This window comes from Malaclemys terrapin, chromosome 4 (genome assembly GCF_027887155.1).
Source record: "Malaclemys terrapin pileata isolate rMalTer1 chromosome 4, rMalTer1.hap1, whole genome shotgun sequence".
Lineage (NCBI taxonomy): Eukaryota > Metazoa > Chordata > Testudines > Emydidae > Malaclemys > Malaclemys terrapin.
Window position 1 is genome coordinate 22766765 of NC_071508.1, and position 25717 is coordinate 22792481.

At 56.5% G+C, this 25717-nt stretch overlaps 1 protein-coding gene across 1 annotated transcript in view; it reads left to right on the forward strand.

Moving 5' to 3' along the window:
• LOC128835711 (kinesin-like protein KIF21B) overlaps positions 1 to 25717 on the forward strand; it is a 57690-nt gene that overhangs the window by 10329 nt on the left and 21644 nt on the right. Inside the window, exons 2-21 of the mRNA XM_054025299.1 lie at positions 1941 to 2163; positions 2526 to 2708; positions 6843 to 6921; positions 7730 to 7884; positions 8306 to 8422; positions 8938 to 9017; positions 9165 to 9360; positions 10971 to 11160; positions 11325 to 11388; positions 12597 to 12812; positions 13275 to 13350; positions 17926 to 18025; positions 18499 to 18696; positions 20032 to 20231; positions 20374 to 20481; positions 21780 to 21848; positions 22528 to 22790; positions 23075 to 23222; positions 23353 to 23453; positions 24381 to 24390. Of these exons, the coding sequence (XP_053881274.1) occupies positions 1941 to 2163; positions 2526 to 2708; positions 6843 to 6921; positions 7730 to 7884; positions 8306 to 8422; positions 8938 to 9017; positions 9165 to 9360; positions 10971 to 11160; positions 11325 to 11388; positions 12597 to 12812; positions 13275 to 13350; positions 17926 to 18025; positions 18499 to 18696; positions 20032 to 20231; positions 20374 to 20481; positions 21780 to 21848; positions 22528 to 22790; positions 23075 to 23222; positions 23353 to 23453; positions 24381 to 24390 (2776 nt within the window). The remainder of the gene's footprint in view (positions 1 to 1940; positions 2164 to 2525; positions 2709 to 6842; positions 6922 to 7729; positions 7885 to 8305; positions 8423 to 8937; positions 9018 to 9164; positions 9361 to 10970; positions 11161 to 11324; positions 11389 to 12596; positions 12813 to 13274; positions 13351 to 17925; positions 18026 to 18498; positions 18697 to 20031; positions 20232 to 20373; positions 20482 to 21779; positions 21849 to 22527; positions 22791 to 23074; positions 23223 to 23352; positions 23454 to 24380; positions 24391 to 25717) is intronic.

Below are 25717 nucleotides of genomic sequence, written 5' to 3' on the forward strand. Positions count from 1 at the left end.
GACGTCAGTGGGAGCTGAGGGACAGTCAGTACCTCTGGGAATTGGGCCCCAATTGTCTCAAAATGGGCTCCCCAGAAAGAGAAGCCTCCAGAATCAGAGGCCAGTGCTGAAAACATGGGTCTTGCTCTTTCTAGCAGAATGTGAGGAGGAGGAGGGAGAAAGGCATCTGACTAGGCCAGGGAGCCATTAATAAATAGGAAAGGTGCTTCTAAGACTTCTGTTAGCCTTGGGCAGGGCGTCTGTTTCCTTGTGCTCGTCATCTGTCAGCAGCCGCCTGTGGTCTCTTGTCTCACAATTGATCATCAGCTCTTTGGGGCAGGGACCCTCTTCTTGTTCTGTGTTTGTACAGCGCCTGGTCCCAGGGGGTCATGATCCATAACTTGGGCTCCTATGCTAGGGTTACCATACGTCCCCTTTTTCCCGGACATGTCCGGCTTTTCGGCACTCAAACCCCCGTCCGGGGGGAATTGCCAAAAAGCGGAACATGTCCGGGAAAATGGCGGCTCTGTTTAAGAGCCGGGCTGCCTGAACGCTCCCGGCTTCGGGCAGCCCCGTGCCTGGAGACCCTGCGCCGCTGGAGCCCGGGAGGGGAAGTGCCCGGCTGGGGGCGCAGGGTCTGGAGGCACGGGGGCTGCCCGAAGCCGGTAGCGCTTGGGCAGCCCGGCTCTTAAACAGAGCAGGGGCGGCTGAAGCCTCCAGTCCCCGGGGCTGTGTGTAACTGACACAGTGTCAGTTACACAGAGCCCCAGCCGCTGGAGGCTCTGTTTAAGAACCGGGCTGCCCGAGAGCTACCGGCTTCGGGCAGCCCCCTTGCCTCTGGACCCTGCGCCCCCAGCCCGGCACTTCCCCTCCCGGGCTCCGGCGGCGCAGGGTCCGGAGGCACGGGGGCTGCCCAAAGCCGGTAGCGCTGGGGCAGCCCGGCTCTTAAACAGAGCCTAAGAGGAGCAAAGCCTCCAGCTGCGGGGGCTCTGCTCCTCTTCGGCTCTGTGTAACTTATACAGTGTAAGTTACGCAGAGCCGCCGGAGCCCCGGAGGGGAAGTGCCCGGCTGGGGGCGCAGGGTCCGGAGGCATGGGGGCTGCCCAAAGCCCGAGCGCTACCGGCTTCACGGTTTGCTGGGCAGCCTCCAGACCCTGCGCCCCCGGCTGGGCGCTTCCCCTCCCGGGCACCAGCTGTGCTGGGGAAGCGCCGGCTGGGGGCGCAGGGTCTGGGGGCTGCCCGGGAAACCGTGATGCTGGTAGCATTGGGGCAGCCCTTTCCCCCTGGCTGGGAGTGGAAGGGAGGAGGGGGCGGAGTTAGGGTGGGGGAAGGGGCGGAGTTGGGGCGGAGCTAGGGGTGGGGAAATGGGCGGGGCCATGGCCCGTGGAGGGTCCTCTTTTTTTATTTATGAGATATGGTAACCCTATCCTATGAGCTACTGCAAGACCAATAATCATAAGGAACTATTTTTGTAATAGCAGAAGGATATTTTCCATAAACCTTCCCCCACAATTTACTGTCCCTCATATACCGGTGTGTGTACATTGGGGCCCACCAATATCACTTGCTACGGGCCAAGCAACCATCACATGAGAATTGCTGTCAGTAGCTACTGACTGGGGGGATTTGAACCAGCAACATTGAGGTGACAGTAACACCTCGGTCCCTACCCTTTGTGTGGTCTCTAAATATCTCACTGCATTAGTCTCAAGAGTTGGGGGGCCACCCTGACCAAATTCCAGCTGCCTTTCTAAAGCCTGCATCCCGCAGGTTCACCTGGGTGTGGTATTCCTGTTCCAGACTGTTACTTTGTGTGGTTAAGCAGCTGCTGCCAGGTTGCAGCCCAGAGGTGGCTGCATTTCACTGGTGGGCAAGGTGGTCCCCCTTGCTGCAGGGATGCAGGGTGCTCTGGGAGAAGTAAGATTGTTGTGTCCTCAGTTGTCTGTCTTCTCCCGCTGGCAGGATCCGTCCCCAGCTGTTAAAGGAGAAGATTGAGGGATGCCACATCTGCACTTCAGTGATGCCTGGGGAGCCCCAGGTGCTGCTGGGAAAGGACAAGGCGTTCACCTATGACTTTGTGTTCGACCTGGACACGTGGCAGGAGCGGATCTACACCACCTGCGTCAGCAAACTCATCGAGGGCTGCTTTGAAGGCTACAATGCCACTGTGCTGGCGTATGGCCAGGTACCGGCTGTCCCCATCCTGTGTCTCGGCGGTAAACCTGGGCTGTTGCACTGAAGCCAGGCTCGGCTGTTAGTAGTTGTGGGCTATCTGGCTGCACCAGCAAAGCCATGCGGGAAGGTGCTTGGCTGGGCCTGCAGGTCGGAGTTGAGGCTCGTTGGTGGGGTGCAGGGGCAGAGGCCCAGGGCTGGAATATAGGGGGGGCTGTGGGTTGGGATTTTGGGGCATCAACAGAGCTGTTGGGGAATAGTCAGGGAGGGGTGGGGGCAGGTTGGGTTTGGCAGCCCAGGGCTGGAGCTGCAGGGGGCTGCTCTTAGGCTGATGCGCCCTGGGGCTGTCTAAGTGCCCGTCCTGTGCCCTTTCAGACCGGCGCTGGGAAGACGTACACCATGGGCACTGGCTTTGACACAAACATCTCGGAGGAGGAGCACGGGATCATCCCGCGGGCCATCTCCCACCTCTTCAGCGGCATCGAGCAGCGCAAGCGGGCAGCGCAGGAGCGTGGCACAGCCGTGCCAGAGTTTAAAGTCAGCGCCCAGTTCCTGGAGGTGGGTGTGAGCGAGGGGGGAGCAAGCTAGGGCCCCGGAACACGAGGAGCTGCCATTCCCGCACCCTGGAACAGGGTATGGGTGGGGGTGTCTGTCCCAGCGACCGCAAGCCACAGCTACTCATGCACTGCTTCAGGGGGGCACGTGCTGTGGGCCCTACATAAAATGGTGCTGACTGTTTATGTTCTGGCTTCTCTGGGAGGCAGTGGTGCTGGTTATCTATGCCCCCTCTGTGTCTGGGAGCTGGAGGGCTGGCTCCACTGCAGTCCGTGTACTCTGCATTCACTTGTCTGCATCCAGATTTGGGCCAAAGTCCAGTTGCTGTACAAAGGATGTAGGTTTTCCCAGCCTTCCCCAGCTGAGCAGGAATTCTCAAGCGCCTTCCACCCCATCTATTGCTTCAGGCTTTCTCATCACCTTGAAAGTAACGTACTGGCCCTTCCCACCTCTTTGCCCTGTTTCTCAGTCTCCAGTAGGGTGACCAGATAGCAGGTGTGAAAAATCGGGACAGAGGGTGGGGGGTAATAGGCACCTATGTAAGAAAAAGCCCCAAATATCTAGACTCCAGAGCCTGCTTTTAGCATGTTCCTATCATTACCCAAACCTTTCTTATTGCACCTTTCATCTAGAACGATCCCATCATGCCTTGCAGACTGTGTACTTTGTGATTGCTTCAGCTCTTACCCACATGCAGCTAGTTCTGGGTGGAATGTGAAAAAACCAAATGCAGCTTCCATCAGCAGTTCAGGACAGGAATGGGTTTAGAATGACTTATCCGGGCGAATGCAGGAAGGCTGTATATAGCTAGCCCCACTGTTCTGACAAAGTTTCTATTTTGGTAATGCCCCAAACACATGTGGAAAAGCCAGGAGCTTTTCAAAGGGTTGGCTTTGCATTTTACTTTCAGATCATGTTGATAGAGAAACGTGTGCTGTGGTATAATCGATCCAGACTATGCCATCCTTGTGTTTAGTGACTAGAGCTGGGTGAGAGGGATTTTTGTGAAATCACGGAAAACCACCGTGACACTATTTTGCCAAATCACTTTTGCGTAATTTCATGGAATCCTGAAACTTGAGCTTTTTTTTAGAATATATTCCACTCGATATGCATCTGAAGAAGTGGGCTGTAGCCCACGAAAGCTTATGCTCTAATAAATTTGTTGTCTCTAAAGTGCCACAAGTACTCCTGTTCTTTTTTTAGAATGTGTAAAATCTCAAGTGATCTGAAAACTAGTCCCACTTCAACATAGAAATGCCTCCCCTGTTGGAAAAGTGTAGAGGACAAAGCATCTGCTGTAAGGCTATATAGCCTAGAAAGGACTGAAAGACTGGGAGCAGGGAGGTCCTGAGTCTAATCCCACTGCTGACACAGTGCCCTCAATGATCCTTGTATATCTATCCCTTCAGAGCAGTATTTTCTTGGGCTTCACAACACCTTGATGAATTAGATAAACACCAATGGTCCATTTTACAATGGAGGTACAGATAGTGACTGGCCAAAGATCAGGCAAGCCTAGGTCCGAACCAGAAGTGGATTGCACATCTCCAGATGATCAGGCCCAAACCACTAGAGCACAGAGTTCCCCCTGGAAAGTCTCTGAGCTCCATTTTCTCCATCTGGGCAAAGAGTTGAGACCCGTATGACTTCAGACCCCTATACCTGGCTGGGTAAGTTACCCCAATAGGAAACCTTCCCGGCTTCCATGACGCCCTCCTCATCTCTTCTGCCCCAGATCTGAAGCAGCCGGAAGCGTGACCATGTTCCCAAGGATCTCTAGCCTTGGCAGGGCTTTGGCTCTTTCCTGAGTGCCTGTGAGCTGGCATGGAAGCAGGACACGGGAGGACTTCCTGCTCATTGGCACCTCCTTTGAAATCCCTTTGTCGGGGCAAGGCTATTCTGAGTGGTGGTTAACCCTGCTTCTCGTTCAGTACGGCGGGGAGTGCCCCTCCGTCAGCAGCATTGTGTGACTGCCCAGCCCCGGGCATGAGCTATAGGATCAGACACAAGTGCTGCAGTGAACCCTGTGAGATCCCGTCTCCCCCTCCTATAACATCTTCCCCAGAGCCAGCCAGTCCTGCTTGTGAATGCCACAGGGTGCCGGGACTCCCACCGTGTAAGTCGCCAAAGGAGATCTTGCTGTTGTCGAAATCTCCTGCTATTCAGCCTACGTTTCCCTTTGCTCGATCCCTTTCCTCCCCGCGACACCCACTTTGGGAACGCCCTGTTAGAATTTATGGGCTTGGGTAACTCCAGTGACTTCAATGAAGCTATGTCTGAGGATCTGGCCCCACTGCACTGGCATGTGGAGAGTTTGTGCAAACTTGGCCATCGCGGTGGCTGCCCCGGGGTGCCTGGTGGACCCTTTACGTGGACTGAACCATCCCACCTAGGCTAAGAGGAGCTACATCTGAAAACCCTTCTCCTTGGCCTTGCTGCAGCTCTGTAGGTTCAGCACCAGAAGCCGTCCAGTCTGAAGGCCGGGCTGGCAGATGCTAGCTTCTCGGCTATTGAGAAGCTTTGACAAAGCCCAGAGGCTGCTGGGGTGACAGCAGAGACTCCAGCACTGAAGGGTTAATGACACTGGCAGTGCTGGAGCTGGGGGCTGCCTGCTGAGTTTATTGTGTCCTGTCTGTTTTCCGGTCAGGATATTTTTGCCTGTTAAATAGTTTCAGAAACTTAGATGTGTGGGCTTCTGGAGTCTCCAGTCCCAGCATGAGGCAGGAGTTTCCTCCAGACAAACCCCTCTGGTCTATTTCAGAGTCGCCCGTTGGTATTCCCCCGGCAGGCTGTGCCCAGCCTTGCTCGCTCCAGGCGATCCGCAGAATTACAGTGACCGCGAAAGCCCTAGTGTAAGCAGAGCTCAGGGTTTACTGTCGCATCATCGAGACCCAGCTGGTATCTAGCACTTTGCCTCAGGAGAGCTCAAGGTGCTTTACAAAAGAAGATCAGTATCATGATCCCATTTTACAGATGGGCAAACTGAGGCACTGAGAGGGGGAGTCACTCACCCAGCAGGCCAGTGGCAGAGCTGGGAACAGACCAGAACCCAGGTCTCTGGAGTCCTAGGCCCGTGCTCTAGCCACTAGGCCACACTGCCGGCTCCTGTGCAGCTGCAGCCAGCCAGTCAGCAGGAGATGGCCAGGGTAGATAAGGCCTTCTTTAGCTGCCTGCTTGGCTGTTTTGCCAGAACATCACTACGCATGCAGGGACTGGCTCAGCTGGCCTATAGCGCCTGTCGTCTCCACGCTGAACACCCATGCTGCCTGCAAACCCAGCAGGGCAGCACAATCCTGTGGGAACTGGTTTGCCCCAATGTCTCCTCTCCCCCAGTGGGGTGTGCTGATAGCTGCCCTCCACCCCAGAGGTGGCTGCATCTCGGCGCCGTGGTATGCACAGCTGGAATAAAAGGTGCTCTCGTTGGGGGGTGATAGCGGGGATCCGTTAAAGCTCCCGAGGCTGCCAGCATGCAAGGTAATTACCTGGGCTGCTGTTACTGCTGTGCTCTTCCCCGTGCCCTGGGACCTCTCCGGGCAGGTTCATTAGAGGGGAGGCTTTACTGCTCTGGAGCTAACTTCCAGGGACAGTGGAACGGATTAGCCTTATCTTCAGAGCTGCTCTGCAGTGCTTTCCCGCTAGCCCCTGAGCTGGGATCCTTGCAATGAACTGCGTACGGGCCTAATGCCAGCCAGGTGCCAGGACTCCTGGCTTCTACCCCTGGTTCTGCCCCTGACTTGGCATGTGGCCTTGGTGAACTCACTGCTCCACTCTGTGTCCTGGGCCAGGGCCCAGACCCTGTGATCGGAACATGGCCTCACAGCACCTCTGGCGAAGGCCGGGTGGGCGAGAGGCCCAGGTTGAGATCTGCAGCCTGTCTAGCACCACAAGCAGTGAGGCCCCAGCCCAGCTTCCTTCTGGGACTTCAGCGCACCACCCACCCTGTTAATGATTCGCTGGATTCTCGTCACTTATGCAAATGAGCAGGTCCCAGCCTGTGCCACCCATAGAACTGTCAGCCAGCCAGGCGAAGGAATGGGAGCCCAGGCACGCCCACCACCCCAGGGCAGGATCCCATCTGCAGGTGGTGGCTGGGGAAGGGGGACGGCCGGGTCACTTTACCTATCCCTCGTGTAGGGTCACAGCCTGGATCAGCCCTACGGCCGGATTTCGGAGACCTGGGTTTTTCCTCCCTGCTCTGCCATGCACGCCCAAGGTAACTCTGGGCACGTCCCTTGGTCTCTCTGGCTTCCGTTCCCCATCTGTACAATGAGGCGTGAGGATAAATACGGTAGATTGTTAGGTGCTTGCATATTAGGGTAAAGAGGGGCCTGTTAATATCGTAGATGGGGTGAAGCCTGTCCGTTCTACGCTGCTCTGCCAAGGAGCAGCCACTACATAGCCCCTCTGGACCTGGGCCTTCAGGGGGCTCTCTCTGAGCCCACCCGTTCTCCTGCCCTGTAGTGACTGGGATGGGCTCAATGCACCTGCCCTTCTGTTCTTGCCCCTTCCCCCGACTAGCCACCGGCACTAAATCCATTTCTCCTCCTCCGCCGCCTTCTGCTCAGTGCTCACTCCTTCCATGCTGCACCCGCTCCTGGCAGGGGAGCAGTAGCTGGGCTGGCGATACACGGCTTGCTTGCAAAGCTAATCCAGGGCAAGGTGCAGAATTGGCTCTGGCTTCCCTGCCTTTGGGGACCTCCCGGCTCGGAGCCCTAATTAGCCCCTTTCTCCACCGGGGCAGGTCAATCTGTCAGTGATGACCCCCCCCCTCCCCCCCCGGGCGGGTCAGGCTTGACTTGCTGGGCTCTGGATAATTACCCTGCTCGGACTCTAGTCCCAGATAACTAGGGGGACAGCAGGGTCCCCAGACGTACGGACAGTGCTGGGTGACTGACGGCCATGGCAATGGAGCCGTAGCGGGATGCTCTGCGAGGGGGCGGGTTGGGATCTATCTTAGCAGAGGGATAAAGCCCTGTTCCCCTGCGGGAGGCACTGACGCTGCAGCGTGTCTGCTTGCCAAGTGACCGGCCTTCCAGAGGGATCCCAGGCCACCAGCGAGTACAAGACCCTCACCGCCAAGTTCCACTTCGTCGACCTGGCTGGCTCGGAGAGGCTGAAGCGGACGGGAGCTACGGGCGAGAGAGCCAAGGAGGGCATCTCCATCAACTGCGGCCTGGTAGGCTCTTAGCGGGTGGAGGAGACTGGGACAGGCTGCAGTGGATATAAAGGGGCTGCTGGACACAGACAGACCCTGCCTGGCTCACTAGCTCCCAGACTGAGCCACCATGGGTCACCACTAGGGGTCGCGCGGTGGACTCGGTGGTGAGGGATGGGACCACTAGCTGCGCTACCCAGCACTGTCCCCAGTAGGGGTAGATTCCTGGGTCTGGGGGCTCAGGAATAACGTGGAGGCAGGAGAGGGGCTGCACACTGGCTGGCTGGTATAGCTGCACTGACTGGCTGCTAGTGCATTGGTCCAGAGCCCCCCCGCTCCCTGGAAAGAGGTGGCTCTGATCACCCTGAGCTTTGTTTTCTACAGGGAGGGGCCCTCCCCAGCACGGGGGGAAAACTTAGTCCCTTCCGGTTTTTGTTGGCAGCTGGCGTTGGGAAACGTCATAAGCGCCCTTGGAGAGCAGAGTAAGAAAGCGGTGCACGTACCCTACCGAGACTCCAAACTGACCCGGCTCCTCCAGGACTCCCTTGGGGGGGAACAGGTAACAGGCACCCTGAGCCAGGGTGTGGGGTCACCCAGCGGGTGTCAGCTTCAGCTGGGTGTGTGTGACCCAGAATGGAAGAGCTGTGCCCTCGCTGGGTCTGCACCCTGGGAGTGTCGCCTGAGGCGGGTGGGGGATTTCTGAGTAACAGGAGGGCCGGTCGGGCTCAGGGATGGACCTGAAGTGCCGTGTGGGTTTCCTGGGGTGGTGCGTTGCTGAGGGTCCGGTGGAGTCTCCATGGTGACTTTTCAAAGGTAATTATCTCGGCTCTCTTGGTCCTGGGCCCCAGACGCAATTAGGCAGCTTTTGTGGAATTAGCTCTTGCAAAATGCGTCTGAGCCCTTCGTGATCTGGGACTTGGCAGCTGAGTTTCCCAGCACGGGATTGCTCTAATCCCTCCCCCTTCCTGTCTCAGTGATGCCCCGAATGCCCTGCCGTGGGCTGCCTGGGGTGGCGACTCCCTGAACACCACTTTGTAATGAACAGGGGAGGCCACCCAGGGTTCTCTTTGCCAGCGCAAAGCAGGCTGCTGCCTGAGCCACACTCCCAGCCTGTGCCGGCCCAGGGTGGAAAGGGCCAACGCCCCGTTTATAAAGTAAATAAAGGCCAAAGGGGGTTGTGGCTGGAGCTGCCAATAGGCACCCATGTGCCAGTGTTGGAAGTGGCTGATCTGACGTGGCCCAGGTGCTGCATTGTTTGATGGCAGCTCCAGCTGACCCCGTTGACTCTCCGTCCTCCCTAGCCAAACCATCATGATCGCCTGCATCAGCCCCTCTGACCGGGACTTCATGGAGACCTTAAACACGCTCAAGTACACCAACCGGGCTCGCAACATCAAGAACAAGGTGGTGGTGTACCAGGACAAAACCTGCCAGCAGATCAGCGCCCTGCAGGCCGAGATCGCCCGCCTCCAGATGGAGCTCATGGAGTACAAGGTGGTAAGGGGCGGCTGAGCAGGTGAAGCCTCGTGTGTGTACGGCCCACTCGGGTCACCAGTGAGGATCGAACCCAGGACCTTCCACGCCGGCCCCTGCCGCTTGGGCTAATGGAGTAACTCCACTAACTGAGTTTGTGGCAGGCTGTTGTGGTTGCTGGGGCTGGCTGCTAGAGGGAGACCTACTTGCATGTACAAAGCCTGGGTATGACCTGGACTCCTTGCCGTCACAGGTTCAAATCCCAGCTGCAGCAACACCGCCTCGAATGGCATGGGGAAAGTATTCCTGCCTCCCCTGCACAGATCTGGCCCCATGCTGTGTGTACAGCTACTCCTCTGCTGGCCTTGGCCAGCTCCATGCCCTCCTGGGTGCAGTGTATGCTGTGGCACTGGGCTCCACCCCAGAGATGACTGTGTTTCAGTGGTGCTGTAGTTTGTGGGTAGGATGCAAGGGACTATGGCGAGGTAGGCTGTTAAAGGGCTGTATGTCATGTCTGAACAGGGAGAAGGCTTCAGGGTATCTTTCGGAGCTGGGAAGGCACCTCCTGCTTTATATCCCTGTCCTGTGTGGCATATCCGACATCCTGCTTCATGCTGAGCTTGGCTGGGCTGGTTTCCCAGGAGCACCAGCCCTTAGGCAGCCAGAGGTTGCTATTGAGCTGAGTCATGTATCTCCCCAGCCCGAGAGGAAGGATGACCCAGTGGTCATGGCACTGGCCTGGGACTTGGGAGCCCTGTGGTCAAGTCCTTGCTCTGCCACAAACTCCCCGTGTGACCTTGGGCAACTCCCTTAGCCTCAGGGCCTCAATCCCCATCTGCCCAGCCGGGGTCAGAGCACTGCCCTGCCCCCTGGGGGTGCATGAGGGTAAATGCATTAAACTGGGAGGTGCTCAGCTCCTGCCATCATGGGGCTCAGATCAGTACCTTACCTGAGTAAAAGGCACTTACAGCATGTCAGCTGCTCCCTGTTTCTGCCTTCCCACGGGCACGCCTGCCATTTTTTGAGTCTCTGCCTTTTCCCTGCTCCTCTTGCTGTGACCCATCTTTAAGGTGACCATATTTCCCAAAGGGAAAACAGAACACCCCGTGGGGCTGGCCTGAGCCCCTCCTCCTCCTCCTCCCCCCCCACGGGGCTGCCTCGAGTGACTTGCCTGAGTCCCTCCCCCCATGTGGGGCTGGCCTGAGCCGCTCACGCGAGCCCCCCTCCCTGTGCAGAGGGTAGACAGGGCTGGGGCGAGCAGCAAAGCACATACGGGATAAGCCGACTATTTCCCAAAGGCTGGGGCCAGCATCACTGCTCACCTGAGCCCTGCCTGCCCCCCGCTGGATCCCGGCCTCCCCTCCATGTTCCTCTGCACCCCACTTTCTTGACAAAACTGTGTGTTTGTCCCGTTTGCCCTTGGAGACAAATGCCCACTTTTGCCAAAAAAAAGTCGGGACGCCCGGGACATGGCTTAAAAAAGGGACTTGTCCCAGCCGAAACGGGACGTAGGGTTACCCTACCTATCTTCCTCAGTGTGGCGCCATTGAGCACGTGGCCGGCTGGGTTCGGCCAGGGCTGATGGACGCTGTGGCTTTGCCCTCTCTGCAACTCCCTTTCTCCTCTCCCCGCAGGGCAAGCGTGTGATCGGGGAGGACGGTGCCGAGGGCTACAGTGACTTGTTCCAGGAGAACGCCATGCTCCAGAAGGAGAACGCCACCTTGCGCATGAGGGTGAAGGCCATGCAGGAGGCCATTGATGCCATAAACAGCTGGGTCACCCACCTGATGAGCCAGGAGGCCAATTTGATACTGGCCAAGGCAGGTGAGGATGGGCACCTCCGGAGAACATGTATGCGAGGTGGGGCATGCGGATCGGTCCCACGAAAATTACAGCCACCCCAGAGCTCAGGTCCAAGGGCAGCTGAGTGGCAGCCCAGCTGCTAGGTGTTTCTGATCTAGTCCGTGATCCTAATTCTGTCCCTCCAGGTGACGGCAACGAGGCCATCGGCGCCCTGATCCAGAACTACATCCGGGAGATCGAGGAGCTCAGGTGGGCGTGGGTCACGTTCTCTCCTTCCGCCCGTCTGGGGGGGCCGCGTATCGCGTGCAGCTTGAGAGGACCTGCAAAGAGGCAGTGCGGGCTAGCGGGGGGGCTGCTGACCTGGGGCTCTGGAGGCCCAGATTCCCTCTCTGGCTCTGCCGCTCCCGGCTGGGTGACTGGTGCTGCGGGCACTGGGTTCAAATAGTAGGCTGGCATCGCAGCTCTGCCAATGACCTTGGGCAAGTCACTTCCCCTCTCTTGCCTTTGGTCTGATGCGACCATTTAGATTGTCGGTGCTTTGGGGCAGCGCCCGTCTCACGGGTGTGTGCAGCACCTGGCACAACAGGGCCTTGATCCCGTCTCTCTCGGTGCTGCTGAAATATAAATAAAAGCCCCACATTCGAGATGGAAATGTCTCCATCCTGTAGGGCGTCCTGTCCGGCCCTTGTGCTCCCAAGCTTTCTCTGGAGCCTTGGCTGATCCAGACTTAAATGCCTCCCAGGGGTACATTGAAATGCAGTCTGATAGCTAGTGCTGCTCATAAATGTGGATTTCGTGCTGGAGAAACTGACAACCCTGGAGACAGGAATCCCCTCGCTCGTTCTGGGCCAGATTCTCAGCTGGTGTAAAATCAGCGTTGTCCCACTGGGGTCCCTGGAGCAATGCCGATTTACGCCCCTCCCGCTGAGGATCCAGACCCCGTCCGTAATGCTAGAAAACAGAGGTGCCCCACCGTGTCTAGCGCAGCCGCTGCTGAAGATTAACCCTTAGGCTGCCATGTCAGCGTATCACCGTGGCTGTTGAGAACTGGCTGTCGGCCATAGGGTTGCTTCTCTCCCGTTAGCGTTCAGACCTGGTGGGAAGCCCTGGGGCCTTTGTGATGTGGCCTGGGCTGCATTGCCATCTAAGTGAAGGCACTAAATCCATGAAGTGGCATCTGCTGTGACTCTTTGCTCCCACGAGAGGCATGCAGATGGTTAGTGGTGGCCATGCCAGCTTTCCTTCCCTGCGATGTCCTTCTGCAGCACCCCTCCCCGGGAGCAAAGCCCTGAGCCCCTTTGTCCGAGCTGAGCGAGGGCAGTTCAGGTTCCAGACACACACTCTCCCGGTCACTCCTCCTTAGAGGTTGCGGGGAGGGGGTGTCTTTTCCCCTGGGGTGTTTGGACATCTGCCCAGGACAGCAGATCTCCGTAACCAAAAGCCCCTCCGATCCCCAGGACAAAGCTCTTGGAGAGCGAAGCCATGAACGAGTTGCTCCGCCGGAGTCTGTCGCGGGTCTCCTCCAGGCCCCCATACTCCCTGGGCTCGTCTCCAGGCCTGGGGGCGCTCAGCAGCCCCGTGGTCTCCATGGAGGCAGAGGCCATCGAAGTCCTCCGGCGGGCCAAGCAGGACCTGGAGCGGCTGAAGAAGGAGACCAAACAGCGGAGGAAGAGGCGATGGCCAACTCCTTGCTGGGAACAGAGCGGGGAGGGGGGCTGTTCTGGGTGCTCCCACCCCTGGCTCTTCATTATTATGGCAGGACCATAGTTATTGGGATACCCACTTGTCCCTTGGCTTCCAGCCCTGGTACCCTCCAGCCCCCATCAGCCCTGCTGGTCCAGACATTGTCCTGCCCCATCCCTGGGAAGCCAAAGCCATGCAGCAGAGAATCAGGACTCCTGGGTTCTTTTCTCAGCTCTGCCTCTGACGTGCCACATGACCTTATGTGAGTCCCTTCCCCTCCTTGTGCCTCAGTCTCCCCATCTGGTAACACTGCCTGGCCCGTCTCTCTGGAGGGCAGTGAAGCTGGGTTCCTGAAGGGCTCTGAGATGGAGGGTGTTGGGGATGTATGGTCTAAGGGGACCGTGTGCCAGGGCTCCCCTGTCACCGGGGTTCATCCCGTCTCTTCCTGGCAGCCCGGAGAAGGAGGCCTTTAAGAAGAGGCCAAAGCTGCAGCAGGAGAACGGGGAGGAGACGGACGAGAACGAGGAGGTGAGGGAGGCTTCCCCCGTGGAGTGGGGGGTGGGAGCCCGATTGCTAGCCAGAATGCCAGCGGCCTTCTCTGTGCCTCGCCGGCGCTTGGGGCAGCTGTGTCCTGCCGCACCCTGGGAGGTGGGGCAAAGCCCAGCCTGTTTGTGGGAGTCACAGGGGATCCGGGGGGCAGGGGCAGGGTCCATGACCACCCCCCCATAGGGCAGCCAGTCTGCTGCTGTTTGGCCCCGCCTAGGTGTGGAGAGTTGGGGCAGGGCATGGCCGAGGATGGCGGGTAAGACAGTCCCCTCTGCCCCCTGGCAGTGCCCTGTGCCATCTGATGTTGTACTTAAAGTACCGCACAGGATCTTTTCAGGGAGAATAAGACAAAATGCCACATTTATTAGTAATACATGTATTCATTAACACTGTATTATATGCATATAATATATTACACTTACACTCACACACACACACAAACACACTCCGTCTTGTTGTTACCAATTAGTTGCTCCCCTTAACTTCACTGGCCAGGTGAGTTAGATGGGGGAGGGGGTGGAGCCGGGCTTCTGCCAATCCGGATCGATGCTCCCATGTTGACAAGACGAGACCCGGGGTCCTCTGCAAGACACCTCACTTTTATAGCAGCTTTCCTCTTATGCAAATCTATACCAGATTCAAACTCTGTGTCTGTGTCTATTGGTCCTTTGTGCTGCTTTCTTTTGAGTGTTGTCCCAATGCTGCAAAGAGGGTGTTTCCAAAAGAAGGTGCTTGCTTCTAACCTCTGAGGCCCTTGGTATGTCTGCTTGTCTTTAATGAGCCCACTTGACACGTTTTATTGTCCTTGGGTCTGGCTCCCAGCCCCTCTCCAACAGTTGAGGCTGTCTGGAGGTGCTGCCTTTCATGCCTTGCTCATCCACACTCATTCATTCAACAGGGCAATTGATTAAGAGGGGGGGGGGGGGGAAGAGAGCTCTTGTTCTACTGCTAGCAAAAAGAAATTTTTCTTCTATCTTATTCTATCCTTAGGGGTTATAATATTATACCAAGGGCAATGCAAAGTTTCTAAATGAGGCTTTGATACAAAGTCCCATGAAAACAGAGGTCACACGTGGGTAGATCTACCACAAGGTTATATGAAGAGGCACAATGTAAAGTCATATGAAAATTATCAGAGATTGATCTACATTGTCCCCCTTTTGACCTCTCAAGAACAATTCTTGAGTGGTCACCATATAAATCTTTTGTATTTGTTGCAAACAAACCAAACAATTATAACCAGGTGAATATAACTAAAACCATTACAATTGACTAAACACCAGATATAACATAAACACAAATGCAAACAATTATAATTATAATAATTGGAAATACAACAAAACCATTACCATTACAATAATTGGGTACATTGACAAAGAAAATGAGGCCCAAGTTTGATGCTGCAATAGCCATCAAACAATAAAAGTCACTGAGGTCAGGACCTTCTTAAGCACACACAACAAATAAGATTTTGTAGGAGTACCACAGTTGTTATGCAAGGTTAAGCTGATTTGGACTTAAACTAACATTCAGTTGCTAAAATTTTGTAGAATTCCCAATTTTTAACAGTTGTTCTCAAAGGTTTCTGGGGACCTGAAAGATGGGGCCATACAATTATGGGCCAAGGTCTTACAGGTTATGGGGGCCCAAGAACTACCCTTCGGGGCTTGGGGAAATAGAAGCAGAGTGCATAGTGGAAAGTGTGGAATTAACAATACAAGCAAATGTAACTAACAATACAAATGTATCAAGAACAAAAATGAACAACAAAATGACTATTAGAGAAACCTGATGCACTGGGAACCAAAGTTTTTTTGGACACAAGAGGTGATTGATAAGTTGGATGGAGATGGGGGAAGTAGAGAGAGGAAAAGACATTTACCCTGTCTAGTGTAGTATCCCCTCTCTCTCTGGACCCAATGCTGCTAACACAGGACACCACTAGAGACAGACACAGAACATGCAACACAGAACATGCAACACAGACTTTGTCATGACACTATAACCATGGTATTTTATAACTCTTCAGCTGGTACCAGCTCTTCTGATGTTTTGGTTCAGAGCCTGAAAGATAGAAGCTTGGAAACAAATTAGCACAGTGCTTTTACCCTGGCAGAACCTGCTTGGTCTCTGCCACAGTGTGTTTGGTACTTGGGGCTGCACAAATGCTAATTAAGTGGTGCATTTCTTGTGAGTGTAAATCCTCCCTTTCTCTCAGTAAAAGGGCGTTAACACTCCATTTAGAAAAAAATTTCTGTTTTAAAATCTCCAGCCATTTTGCCATGGCCTGGAGATCTGAGGCAGAAGCAGGCACTGTTGTTAACTGCTTCAATGGCATTTTGGCCCTGGGAGGAGGAATTTACCCAAATATCCCCCTTCCCAATCTCCAGAGGGGGTCCCAAAGGTCTGCCCCGTTCTGGGGTCTTAAATGTTTCTTCTCCTGATGTTACTGCTGCTGTAAGATTTGAGAGTGCTGTTTTAACTCTCTGTACCCAACCTGTTTTTCAGTTTCTTTATCTATTGCTTGCCGGGGCCCGATCCTGCTTTTTCCAATAAACAGTTCCTTTCCATGGGCACAAGCCTTGTTCCACTACCAATTTAGCAAGGAGAGTGGGCTTTCCAACTAGCCCCACCCTTCCTGGTCCCATTCCTTAAACATTTTCTTCAAAATTGTGAAATTACCACAATATTACTTACCAAAACAAAATAAAACAAACAAACATAAACCACACTACACTGCCCAAACTCCTATATCCTTCAGAGTTTGGTTTAACAGAACAAGATCTGCATCTTATGTTTTTAACCCACTCTGGGCCAGAGGGAGAGACGCTAAGCTTCCCTCTGTATTACTCAGTCTGCTACCACCGAGGATTCATACACCAATTATACAAATCCTTCCCCGGATCAGAGTGAGAAACACTAAGTTCTCCTCTTTAGCTCAGTCTTGCTATGGCTGAGGGTGTATGTACCTCTGTAACACAATTTAAACCTAAACTCCTATATCCTTCAGAGTTTGGTTAATCCTTCCCCGGATCAGAACTCAGCTTTCACTCTATGCATCCGAAGAAGTGAGGTTTTTACTCACGAAAGCTGATGCCCAAATAAATCTGTTAGTCTTTAAGGTGCCACCAGACTCTTTGTTGTTTAAGTTCTCCTCTTTAGCTCAGTCATGAACACAATTTAAACCTAAACTCCTATATCCCTCAAAGTTTGGTTAATTAACTGAAAGTTTACGCTCTTTTTCCTCTAGTGCCAGGCTTGCTAAAGCTGGCGGTGTGCACACCAGTTTTATAATAACTGTGGATTCTATGCTTGCTCCCCCCTTTCGCATTCTCCACCAAAATGTTGTACTTAAAGTACTGCACAGGATCTTTTCAGGGGGAATAAGACAAAATGCCACATTTATTAGTAATACATGTATTCATTAACACTGTATTATATGCATATAATATATTACACTTACACTCACACACAAACACACTCCGTCTTGTTGTTACCAATTAGTTGCTCCCCTTAACTTCACTGGCCAGGTGAGTTAGATGGGGGAGGGGGTGGAGCCGGGCTTCTGCCGATCCGGATCGATGCTCCCATGTTGACAAGATGAGACCCGGGGTCCTCTGCAAGACACCTTACTTTTATAGCAGCTTCCCTCTCATGCAAATCTATACCAGATTCAAACTCTGTGTCTGTGTCCATTGGTCCTTTGTGCTGCTTTCTTTTGAGTGTTGTCCCAATGCTGCAAAGAGGGTGTTTCCAAAAGAAGGTGCTTGCTTCTAACCTCTGAGGCCGTTGGTATGTCTGCTTGTCTTTAATGAGCCCACTTGACACGTTTTATTGTCCTTGGGTCTGGCTCCCAGCCCCTCTCCAACAGTTGAGGCTGTCTGGAGGTGCTGCCTTTCATGCCTTGCTCATCCACACCTCATTCATTCAACAGGGCAATTGATTAAGAGGGGAGGGGGAGAGAGCTCTTGTTCTACTGCTAGCAAAAAGAATTTTTTCTTCTATCTTATTCTATCCTTAGGGGCTATAATATTATACCAAGGGCAATGCAAAGTTTCGAAATGAGGCTTTGATACAAAGTCCCATGAAAACAGAGGTCACACGTGGGTAGATCCACCACAAGGTTATATGAAGAGGCACAATGTAAAGTCATATGAAAATTATCAGAGATTGATCTACACTGACACCCTGGCAACAAGTGGCGCAGGGCAACTAGCCACAGGCCTTTCCATGCAGCTGGGCTTTGTCCCGTGAACCGTGTCCCCTCTGCCCCAGCCGTCCCGGAGGTTCTCATCAGGTCCTTCATTTTCAGCTGCCATCTCAGCGGGGAGGGTGGGGGGAGCTCCCCAGACATGGCCCACTCCCTTTGCACACAGGGATCAGCCCTGCCCCTGGCCCCGGGTCAAACGTCCTCTCTCTGGCACTGGTTTCCGAGGCAATCGCTTTAATTCACCCACATCTGGGGGTGGCGGATATGGAGAGGCCTGAGCCCCTGCGACGATAGGAGAGGGGCCGAAGGCTCCTGATCTCTGCCCTAACCCTGCGCTTGTTTCCCAGGAGGAGGAGGAGCGGGAGGAGAGTGGCTGTGAGGATAAGGACGAGGATTCGGGCAGCGAGGAGAGCCTGGTGGACTCGGACTCGGATGCGGAGGAGAAGGGTAACTCGGAGGGCACGGCACCCAATTCTGTGCTTAGGCTGGGGCCGGGGATATCTGCAGTGACTCAGGGCTGTGCCCCTTTTGGGGAGGCGGTAGGCGGCTGCAGTGGGCCTGTACGGTGAGCTGGGCAGGTCTTGGCTGGAGGTGCACGAGGTGCCAGTCAGGGTGCTAAGGTGCCCCGGCTCAGCTGGTGCTCAGTGGCACAGGCCTGGCTGCCAAGCTCTGTCCCTTCCTCCTCAGCCCCCCGCATTCGCCTTCGGGTACCCAGGCAAGGCTAAGACCGCAGGAGCGAGATGCCATCCCCTCTGAGTCCTGCCTCATCTGCCTCCTTTCCTCTGCAATGCCAGAGTCCATAGGGGACCCGTGAGCCAGGCACTGCCCCTCCCCTCTCCAGGCCGGCCCAGGGCTGCCTGGCTCTCTCCTCCTGACCTCCCCGGGGCTGCCTGGCTGACTGACTCTCCCCCCACCTCTAGTGGTGAATTTCCAGGCTGATCTGGCCGACCTGACCTGCGAGATCGAGATCGAGATCGAGCAGAAGCTGATTGAGGAGCTGGAGAACAGCCAGCGGCGCCTGCAGACCCTCAAGCACCAGTACGAGGAGAAGCTAATCCTGCTGCAGAACAAGATCCGCGACACCCAGCTGGAGAGGGACCGGGTGCTGCAGAACCTCAGTACGGGCAGTGCCCCCTCCACCCCCCGGCTCATCCCACCGCACGGGTCCTCTGAGCCAGCGCTGGCAGGAGAAACCCTGGGGTTCTCCCGGCGCCCAGTGAGGCCCAAACTGGGCCCTGTCCCCTGTGTAAGGGACTGTTGCCCCCTTACTAACATTCAGTGGGGGGGTTTTGGTTGGCTGCTCCCAGCACTAAAAGGGGAGGGGTCGATGGCAAATCAGGAGCCTGAGACTGACAGTCCCCAGGGACAATGGGGAGAGGCCAATGCTCCAGATCAGCCTGATTGACAGGGCGGGCAGCTAATCAGGGAGTCAGGAGGCCAGGGGGGTCCCCTCCTCCGGGTGAGCTGGAATTGCCTGGGTCAGACAGGGTGGGGCCGAGCTAAGGAGAGAGCAGGGGCCCGAGCTGAGCTGAGCTGCTGGGAGCAGAGCTGCAGCCCCAAAGCCAGAGCACAGCCCAGAGAGAGCAGAGCTGCCCTGGGGGCAGAACTGCAGCAACCAGAGCCCGAGGGGCCAGAGAAGCAGCCCAGGGAGCTGAAGGCAGAGCAGCAGCAGCAGCAGCCGGGCTGAGGTCGAGTGGAGCTGGAGCTGGAGCCGGGGCTGGAGCCGTCCGGAGCTGGGTGCGGTGAGCAGCTGGGGAGAGTGAGGGGGACCCTGGGCAGTGGGCCCAGCACAGGGAGATGCCTCAGCCAAGAGGCCTTGCAGGCCAGACTCGGAGGGGGGATCATAACCCCGACCGGGCGGGGGCGACGCTGGGAAAAAGGGTCCTGCCACCTAGAGCCTGAGAGCGTGTGGCCACCGCCAGAGCAAGTGTCCGACCCGCAGCGTCTCTGCAGCACAGCCAGGGCCTGAGAAGGAGCCTGGGACCTACAAGGAACAGACGGTGACCTGCCCTGACGTTCCAGAGACACTGTTTGTGATGTTCCCTGCCACAGAGCGGGGTGATGTGTTTTCCTTTAACCTTTCCCATTTTTCCTTATTCTTTTATAAAGTTAATTGTTAATTAAACAACTTGTATTTGCTTTAAATTGTATGAAATGATCAGTGGGTCAGGGAGGTGCCCAGTGCAGAGAGAGTACCCTGGAGTGGGGACACCCTAGCCCATGGTTCTGGCTTGCAGGCAATGACTGGTCTGGGCTACTCGGCCATTGAACATCTCCTGAGCTGCTGGACCAGGCAGGCTTGTCCCTGGAGGCCAAGAGTTAATCTAAAGTGCCCCCCACTGAGGGTGCTTTCCCTGGGGGCCTGGTGGGTCCAGGGGGCAGCTGGGTGGGATGGAGCGTGATGGGCTCGGCCTAGCCTGGCACTCTGAGCGTCTCTGCGCCACCCCCTTCAGGCACCATGGAATGCTACACGGAGGAGAAGGCCAACAAGATCAAGGCGGACTACGAGAAGCGGCTGAAGGAGATGAATCGGGAGCTGCAGAAGCTGCAGGCAGCCCAGAAGGAACGTGCTCGCCTGCTCAAGAACCAGTCGCGCTATGAGCGGGAGCTCAAGAAGCTGCAGGCTGAGGTGGCAGAGATGAAGAAGGCGAAGGTACCTGGCTGGGCAGAGGAGGAGGGGGCTGGAGGGGCATGGCCTGCTTGTGCTAGCTCTTCAAACTGGGGAGGGACGGTGGATGGGCACAGCCCCTTGTGCACACTCCTTATGCTGGGTGTGGCTGTCGGGGGGCCCGCAGGTGGCACTGATGAAGCAGATGCGGGAGGAGCAGCAGCGGAGGCGGCTGGTGGAGACCAAGCGGAATCGGGAGATCGCCCAGCTGAAGAAGGAGCAGCGCAGGCAGGAGGTGAGAACCCAGCTCCTCGCCAGGGCTCTGCAGATAGGGCAGCTCGGGCTGGGGCCTGTGCCCCTCACTCAGCTCTGAGCTCCCACACCAGCTGGCCAGGGTGCAGCGGGGAGTGCGGGTTCTCAAGGGGTCTGGGCCTTTCCTGGGGAGATGCCCCAAGCCAGGCTCCTCGGGACCAGATGGGGAGGGTGCTGGAGAGCCCTCGCTGATGCATGATGTGTCAGGTCCCCTCTCCTGTGCACAGGTGAGCAGTTACCTGGGTGAGCCAGCCTGCACCCAGAGTCCCTGACGCAGGGTGGGGCAGGGGCAGGGGAGCCCCTGTGACGGAGCAGGGCTGAGACAGGGAGTGGGGCCATTCAGGATATGGGGCAGCAGGGGAGCCCTGCAAAGCTGGGGCTGAGCGGCAGGGATGGCTGAGCAAGGCGATGGGAAATCTGGAGCAAGCGCTGCACCAATAGAGGACCGGATTCCACTCTCTATTACGCTCGTTGTAAATCTGGAGTAACTGCATTGACATTAGCGGAGTCGCTCCAGATTTACACTGCTGCTGCTGCGGTGTGAATCCAGCCGTCACCTGCATCAAGAACATTCCACGTTCAGTCCTGCCCTACCTCTGCTTGACAGTGTGTTAGAGCTCTTCCGGGTGCCCGGCCGCTGGGATCAGTGCCCGGCTTGGCCCCCAGGCCCGCTCCTCTCAGAGCCCGTGTTGGGCCACTGGCCGGCCAAGACCTGCAGGTCCTGTGAAGCCAGGAATGGGGCCGGCAGCATAGAACAGCACAAAACCCTGCCTGGTTGGGGAGCTGTGTGCTGGGCACCCTGTGCGGAAACCAGCCACCCCACCGACTGTCTGGGGACTCCTCCCCCTGCCGAAGGCGCAGCACGTCCCCCTCTCCCAACCACATGTCCATCTGTCTGTCTATCCCTTGAGATCAGCACCTGGTGGGGTGGCAGGTTCCGCCTTCCCCAGGTCAGAGGAGGTGATTGCTTCCTCCTGCATCTCTGGTTGCTGCTCAGGGCAGGTAAAAATGCCACAGTGCTGCCATCGGTTACAGCAGAATAAATCCCGATTAGCCCCAGTTGCTCCAGGTTTTATACCGCTGCTGGTGAGATCAAAATCTGGCCCATGGCCTGCACTGAGAACATGCCATGTGCTGGCCCCAGGCAAGGGGGTGGGGGAGCCCTGGGTCCCCTCCCCTTCCCCCATTGCTGCCATGGGTTCTACCCCAGACCCTGGGTTCCTCTTTAGCGGCTCACGGCCGCTCAGGACTCGACTGAGGCTCGGCTTCTCTCCCACGCAGTTTCAGATCCGGGCGCTGGAGTCTCAGAAGCGGCAGCAGGAAATCGTGCTGCGAAGGAAAACCCAGGAGGTGAGTGCCAGCCCCTGCACCTGCGGGAGTCTGGAGAGCCGCTCAGGGGGCCATGACTGGGTGGGCGCTGATGCCTGGCTCCTGGATCGGGCCGTTGGCAGGGCAGGGCCCTGGGGCCTCTCCAGACGGAATAGTCCCCTCTGCTGTCCCAGTGGGTCGTGCTCCGCCAATGCTGCGTTGTTCCCAAGGCGCTGGCCCTGGGTGGGGTGGATTTCCCACAGAGCCCGGTGATTTTATGGCCAGGAGTAACCAGGCAGGAGATGACAGTGATTGCGAGGGAAGAAACGCCTGCCTCCGGGGGCAGCTGATCTTCTGGGGTCAGGAAGGAGGAATTCTCTGCATGCCATGTGCGACCGTGCACAACAGGCTGTGTCCCCCTCCCTTCTTCCTGGAGCTGGGTCCTGGCAGCTGAGTTGGTCATGTGACTCGTCCAGGCTGCCTCCTGCCCCAGCACCCGTACAGCTCGCAGGACGGTGCGGTGCTTCGATCCCAGCCCCTTCCCAGCCCCTCCTGATGCATTCTGGGAAACTGCTATCCAAGGGTACCGGACCTTCACCCAGCCCAGATAGGCTCAGCTCTCTTGAAAGGTGCTCAGCTGCTCCCGGGCTCACTTTGCCACCTGAGAAGCGTTGGAGTCGCTCTGCGGCTGTGGGGCGATGCCCCCTGCGGGTGTTCCCAGGAGGCCCAGCCCTCAGGCACTGCTCTCACCCAGGTCTCTGCTCTGCGCCGCCTGGCCAAGCCCATGTCGAACGGGGTCTCTGGGAGGCTGAGTCAGAAGCCAGCCATGCTGGACTCGGGTGCGGAGGTGTCCGCCAGCACCACCTCCTCGGAACCGGAGTCCGGCTCTCGCTCGGTCTCCAGCATCGTGCGCCAGTGGAACCTGAAAATCGACCACTTCCTGAGAGACCCTTCGCCCTCCGTGAATGGGGCTCGGCCCGTCAGGTCAGACCAGTGCTTCCGAATCCATGTCCCCTGCGGCCTCGTTCCCTGCTTGGCCCTCAGGCCCCGGGCTCCTGGGTGTTAGATGGGAGCGGAGTTCTGTGGGAACACGGGAAACGATCGCTCTATCATCGTGGGCGACTCTGCCATGTGGTTTGACATGTGAGACTCTCCACATTGGTTGGAGACCTGATGTGTAAATGCCCCTCTGTCCTGAGCACTAGCGGGCGTGATGGCCGAGCGCCCGCCTGGTGGAAGCCCCCTGACCATGTCCCATCCCACTGCAGGAAGAAGTTCCCAAAGAAGGGGATGAGGCAGACCTTCAGCAAGGCGGCCCGGCTCAAGTGGCAGTTGCTGGAGCGGCGCATCTTTGACGTTGTCATGCAGAGGATGACCATCGTCAACCTGGAGGCAGACATGGAGCGGCTGATCAAGGTGAGGTGTGGGGGGCAGTGCCCTGGTGGGGATTGGGTGGCCTGAGCATGACCGAGGGCCAGGAGTGCTGGGAGGCTGCTGGCACCTGGACAGCGCCGGCTGAGGCGTTTCCTTCCCCCCCGCCCCCCAGAAACGCGAGGAGCTGGCGCTGCTGCAGGGGAAGAGGGGAAAGCTGCAGGCGGAGAGCCCGGAGGAGCAGAAGGGCCTGCAGGAGCTGAACGAGGAGATCAGGTGCTGACCGCCAACATTGACTACATCACCGACAGCATCGCCGACTGCCAGGCCACCATCATGCAGCTGGAGGAGACCAAGGTGCCGGGGGAGGGGGCCTGCGGGCGGGGGTGAGGTGCAGGGGGTCTGTATATGGGGAGTTGGTCTCACGGGAGGGGGAGCAGGGGAGATCACCCCAGGGCATTGTGTGCTGTAAGGGAAAGGGGGTGCTCTGGGGGCTGGTTGATAGTTGGGGTGGGGACTGGGCGTGAGCAGGAGGCTGGCTGGCTGGACTCTTCCTCTAGACAGTTTAAGCATAAGGGGTGCAGGAGGCAGGTTTGCAGGGTCCTCTTGCTTTCTAAGCTCCAACTTCTGGGCTGAAACGTTGTGTCGTGGGTCACGCGGGGAGTCAGGGCCGAGCTGGCTCCCTGCTCTTAGCCCCCAGAGCTCGCCCCCTCCCTACAGAAACGTCACAGAGCAGCTGTTGCAGTCTGGCTGCTGTCTCTGCTTGTTTGCTGATGACGGCTGTATAAGGCCCAGTTCAGCAGGTGCCTGAGCACTCACGGGGCTGGTGCGATAGGCAGCCGTAGGCCCGTGGGCGCCAGGCTAACGGACATGGCTGTGGCTTGGCTTGGACCAGCAGAGGCCAAGAATCAGCCCTCTTCCGCTGCACGGTCTGCAAGGTCGGGGCCAGGATTTAGGAAGCCCCTTATATGTTGGTCCACCAGGGTCTCCATCGGTGCTGGATGGTTTATTTGTGGAAGGGACGGCTGCGGAGAGCATGATGTCCACCACCAGCTGCTAGGCCCAACAGCCCTGATGGGAGTTCTGCACATGCTGGAGTCAGTGGAAGCCCTGTCCGTACCACGGGACAAATGTACCCATGGTGTATCCAGTGCTGCGGGCAAGGCGTGGTCTAGCCACGCTCAATCCTGTCTGTGTGCACAGAAAAACCCAGGTCAGCACCAGGCTCCAGCCTGGGTCGCCACCAGGCTCCAAACATGCTTAGAACATGGGCTTTCTCCATTCCCTGCGTATACGGCAACACAACCTCCTGTGAGAAACTGCCTCGACCCAGCCCAGTTCCACAGTGGCGTTCCTGTAGCCTAGACCGAAGCCAAGCACGCGGGGCAGCCCGGTATTCAGAGCCAACTCCAGGTGTAGCCAGGAGAGAGGGTTGAAGATGCTGTTTGCTTTTGTAGGAAATCTCAAACCCTTTTAGTTTTTCTTTTGAAATTTCCCAGGGGGAAGAAAAAATCAGTTTCTCCTCCCCCCTCCCCCCCCGCCCCACCCCCTGAGAAACTGGAATTTTTGTGGTTTTTGAAAATCAGTTTTGATGGTTTAAGGCAAAAAAATTGGGGGTCTTGGGAAAGAGTTTCCCTTTTCTGAAACCGCGAACTTGTGCTGAAAGCTGTTGTCAAACATTGAGTCTCTTTTCTGATGTCAGATTTTTGTAAAGGGAGGGTGGGATTTTGACCAGAAAGGAAATTTTTGTTTAATCAAATATTTCCACAGAGAAACAATAGCCTAATAATGAGGCCTTTCTCCCTGGCACCTGTCGGGTGTCTGTGCTGCAAGGCAAACCCCACAGCACAAGTCTCAGAGCCTGGATCCATTGCCTTGGCTCGCAGGGCTACGGGGCTAAAACGAAGAGTGTAGACATTCACACAAGGGCTGGAGCCTGGGCTCTGGAGGGTCTTGGAGCCCATGAGCGGGAATGTCTACACTGCTACTTTTAGCCCCATAGTGCAAGCCCGAATCCTTTGGCCAGAGGCTCGCTGCTGTGGGTTTTTCTTTGCTGTGTGGACGCACCGTTAATGACATGGGGGGTCTGACCCAGGTTCAGCACAGTGTAGCTCTCTGCTCCCCTCCTAGCAGCTGGAGGTCGTAAACAGGTTTTTAGTATATGTCTACGCTTAATCTGCTACAGCTGCAAGGCTTTAGGTGTAGATACTCCCCGTCGGAGTAGGTAATCCACCTCCCAAGGAGGTGGCTGTTTAGTTCGGTCGGCAGAGCTACACTCTCCGGATTGGGCGGGGCAGGATTTTCACACCCTGGAGAGACATAGCTATGCTGGTATAAGTTCCCAGTGTAAACCTGCCCTTGGTCTGCTCTGGTCACCTGGCTAGCGAGCAGCTCCTGCCGTCCAGGCGGTAGAAGCGCCTCTTCTTTAAATCCGCAGGTGTGTGGTTCAGTCCCCATAGATGGCCCAATCAGGGGCCTGGTTCCAGGCACACATCCAGTGTGAGTGCTCATGCACAGTATTGGCATGCAAGTCGTCTTCC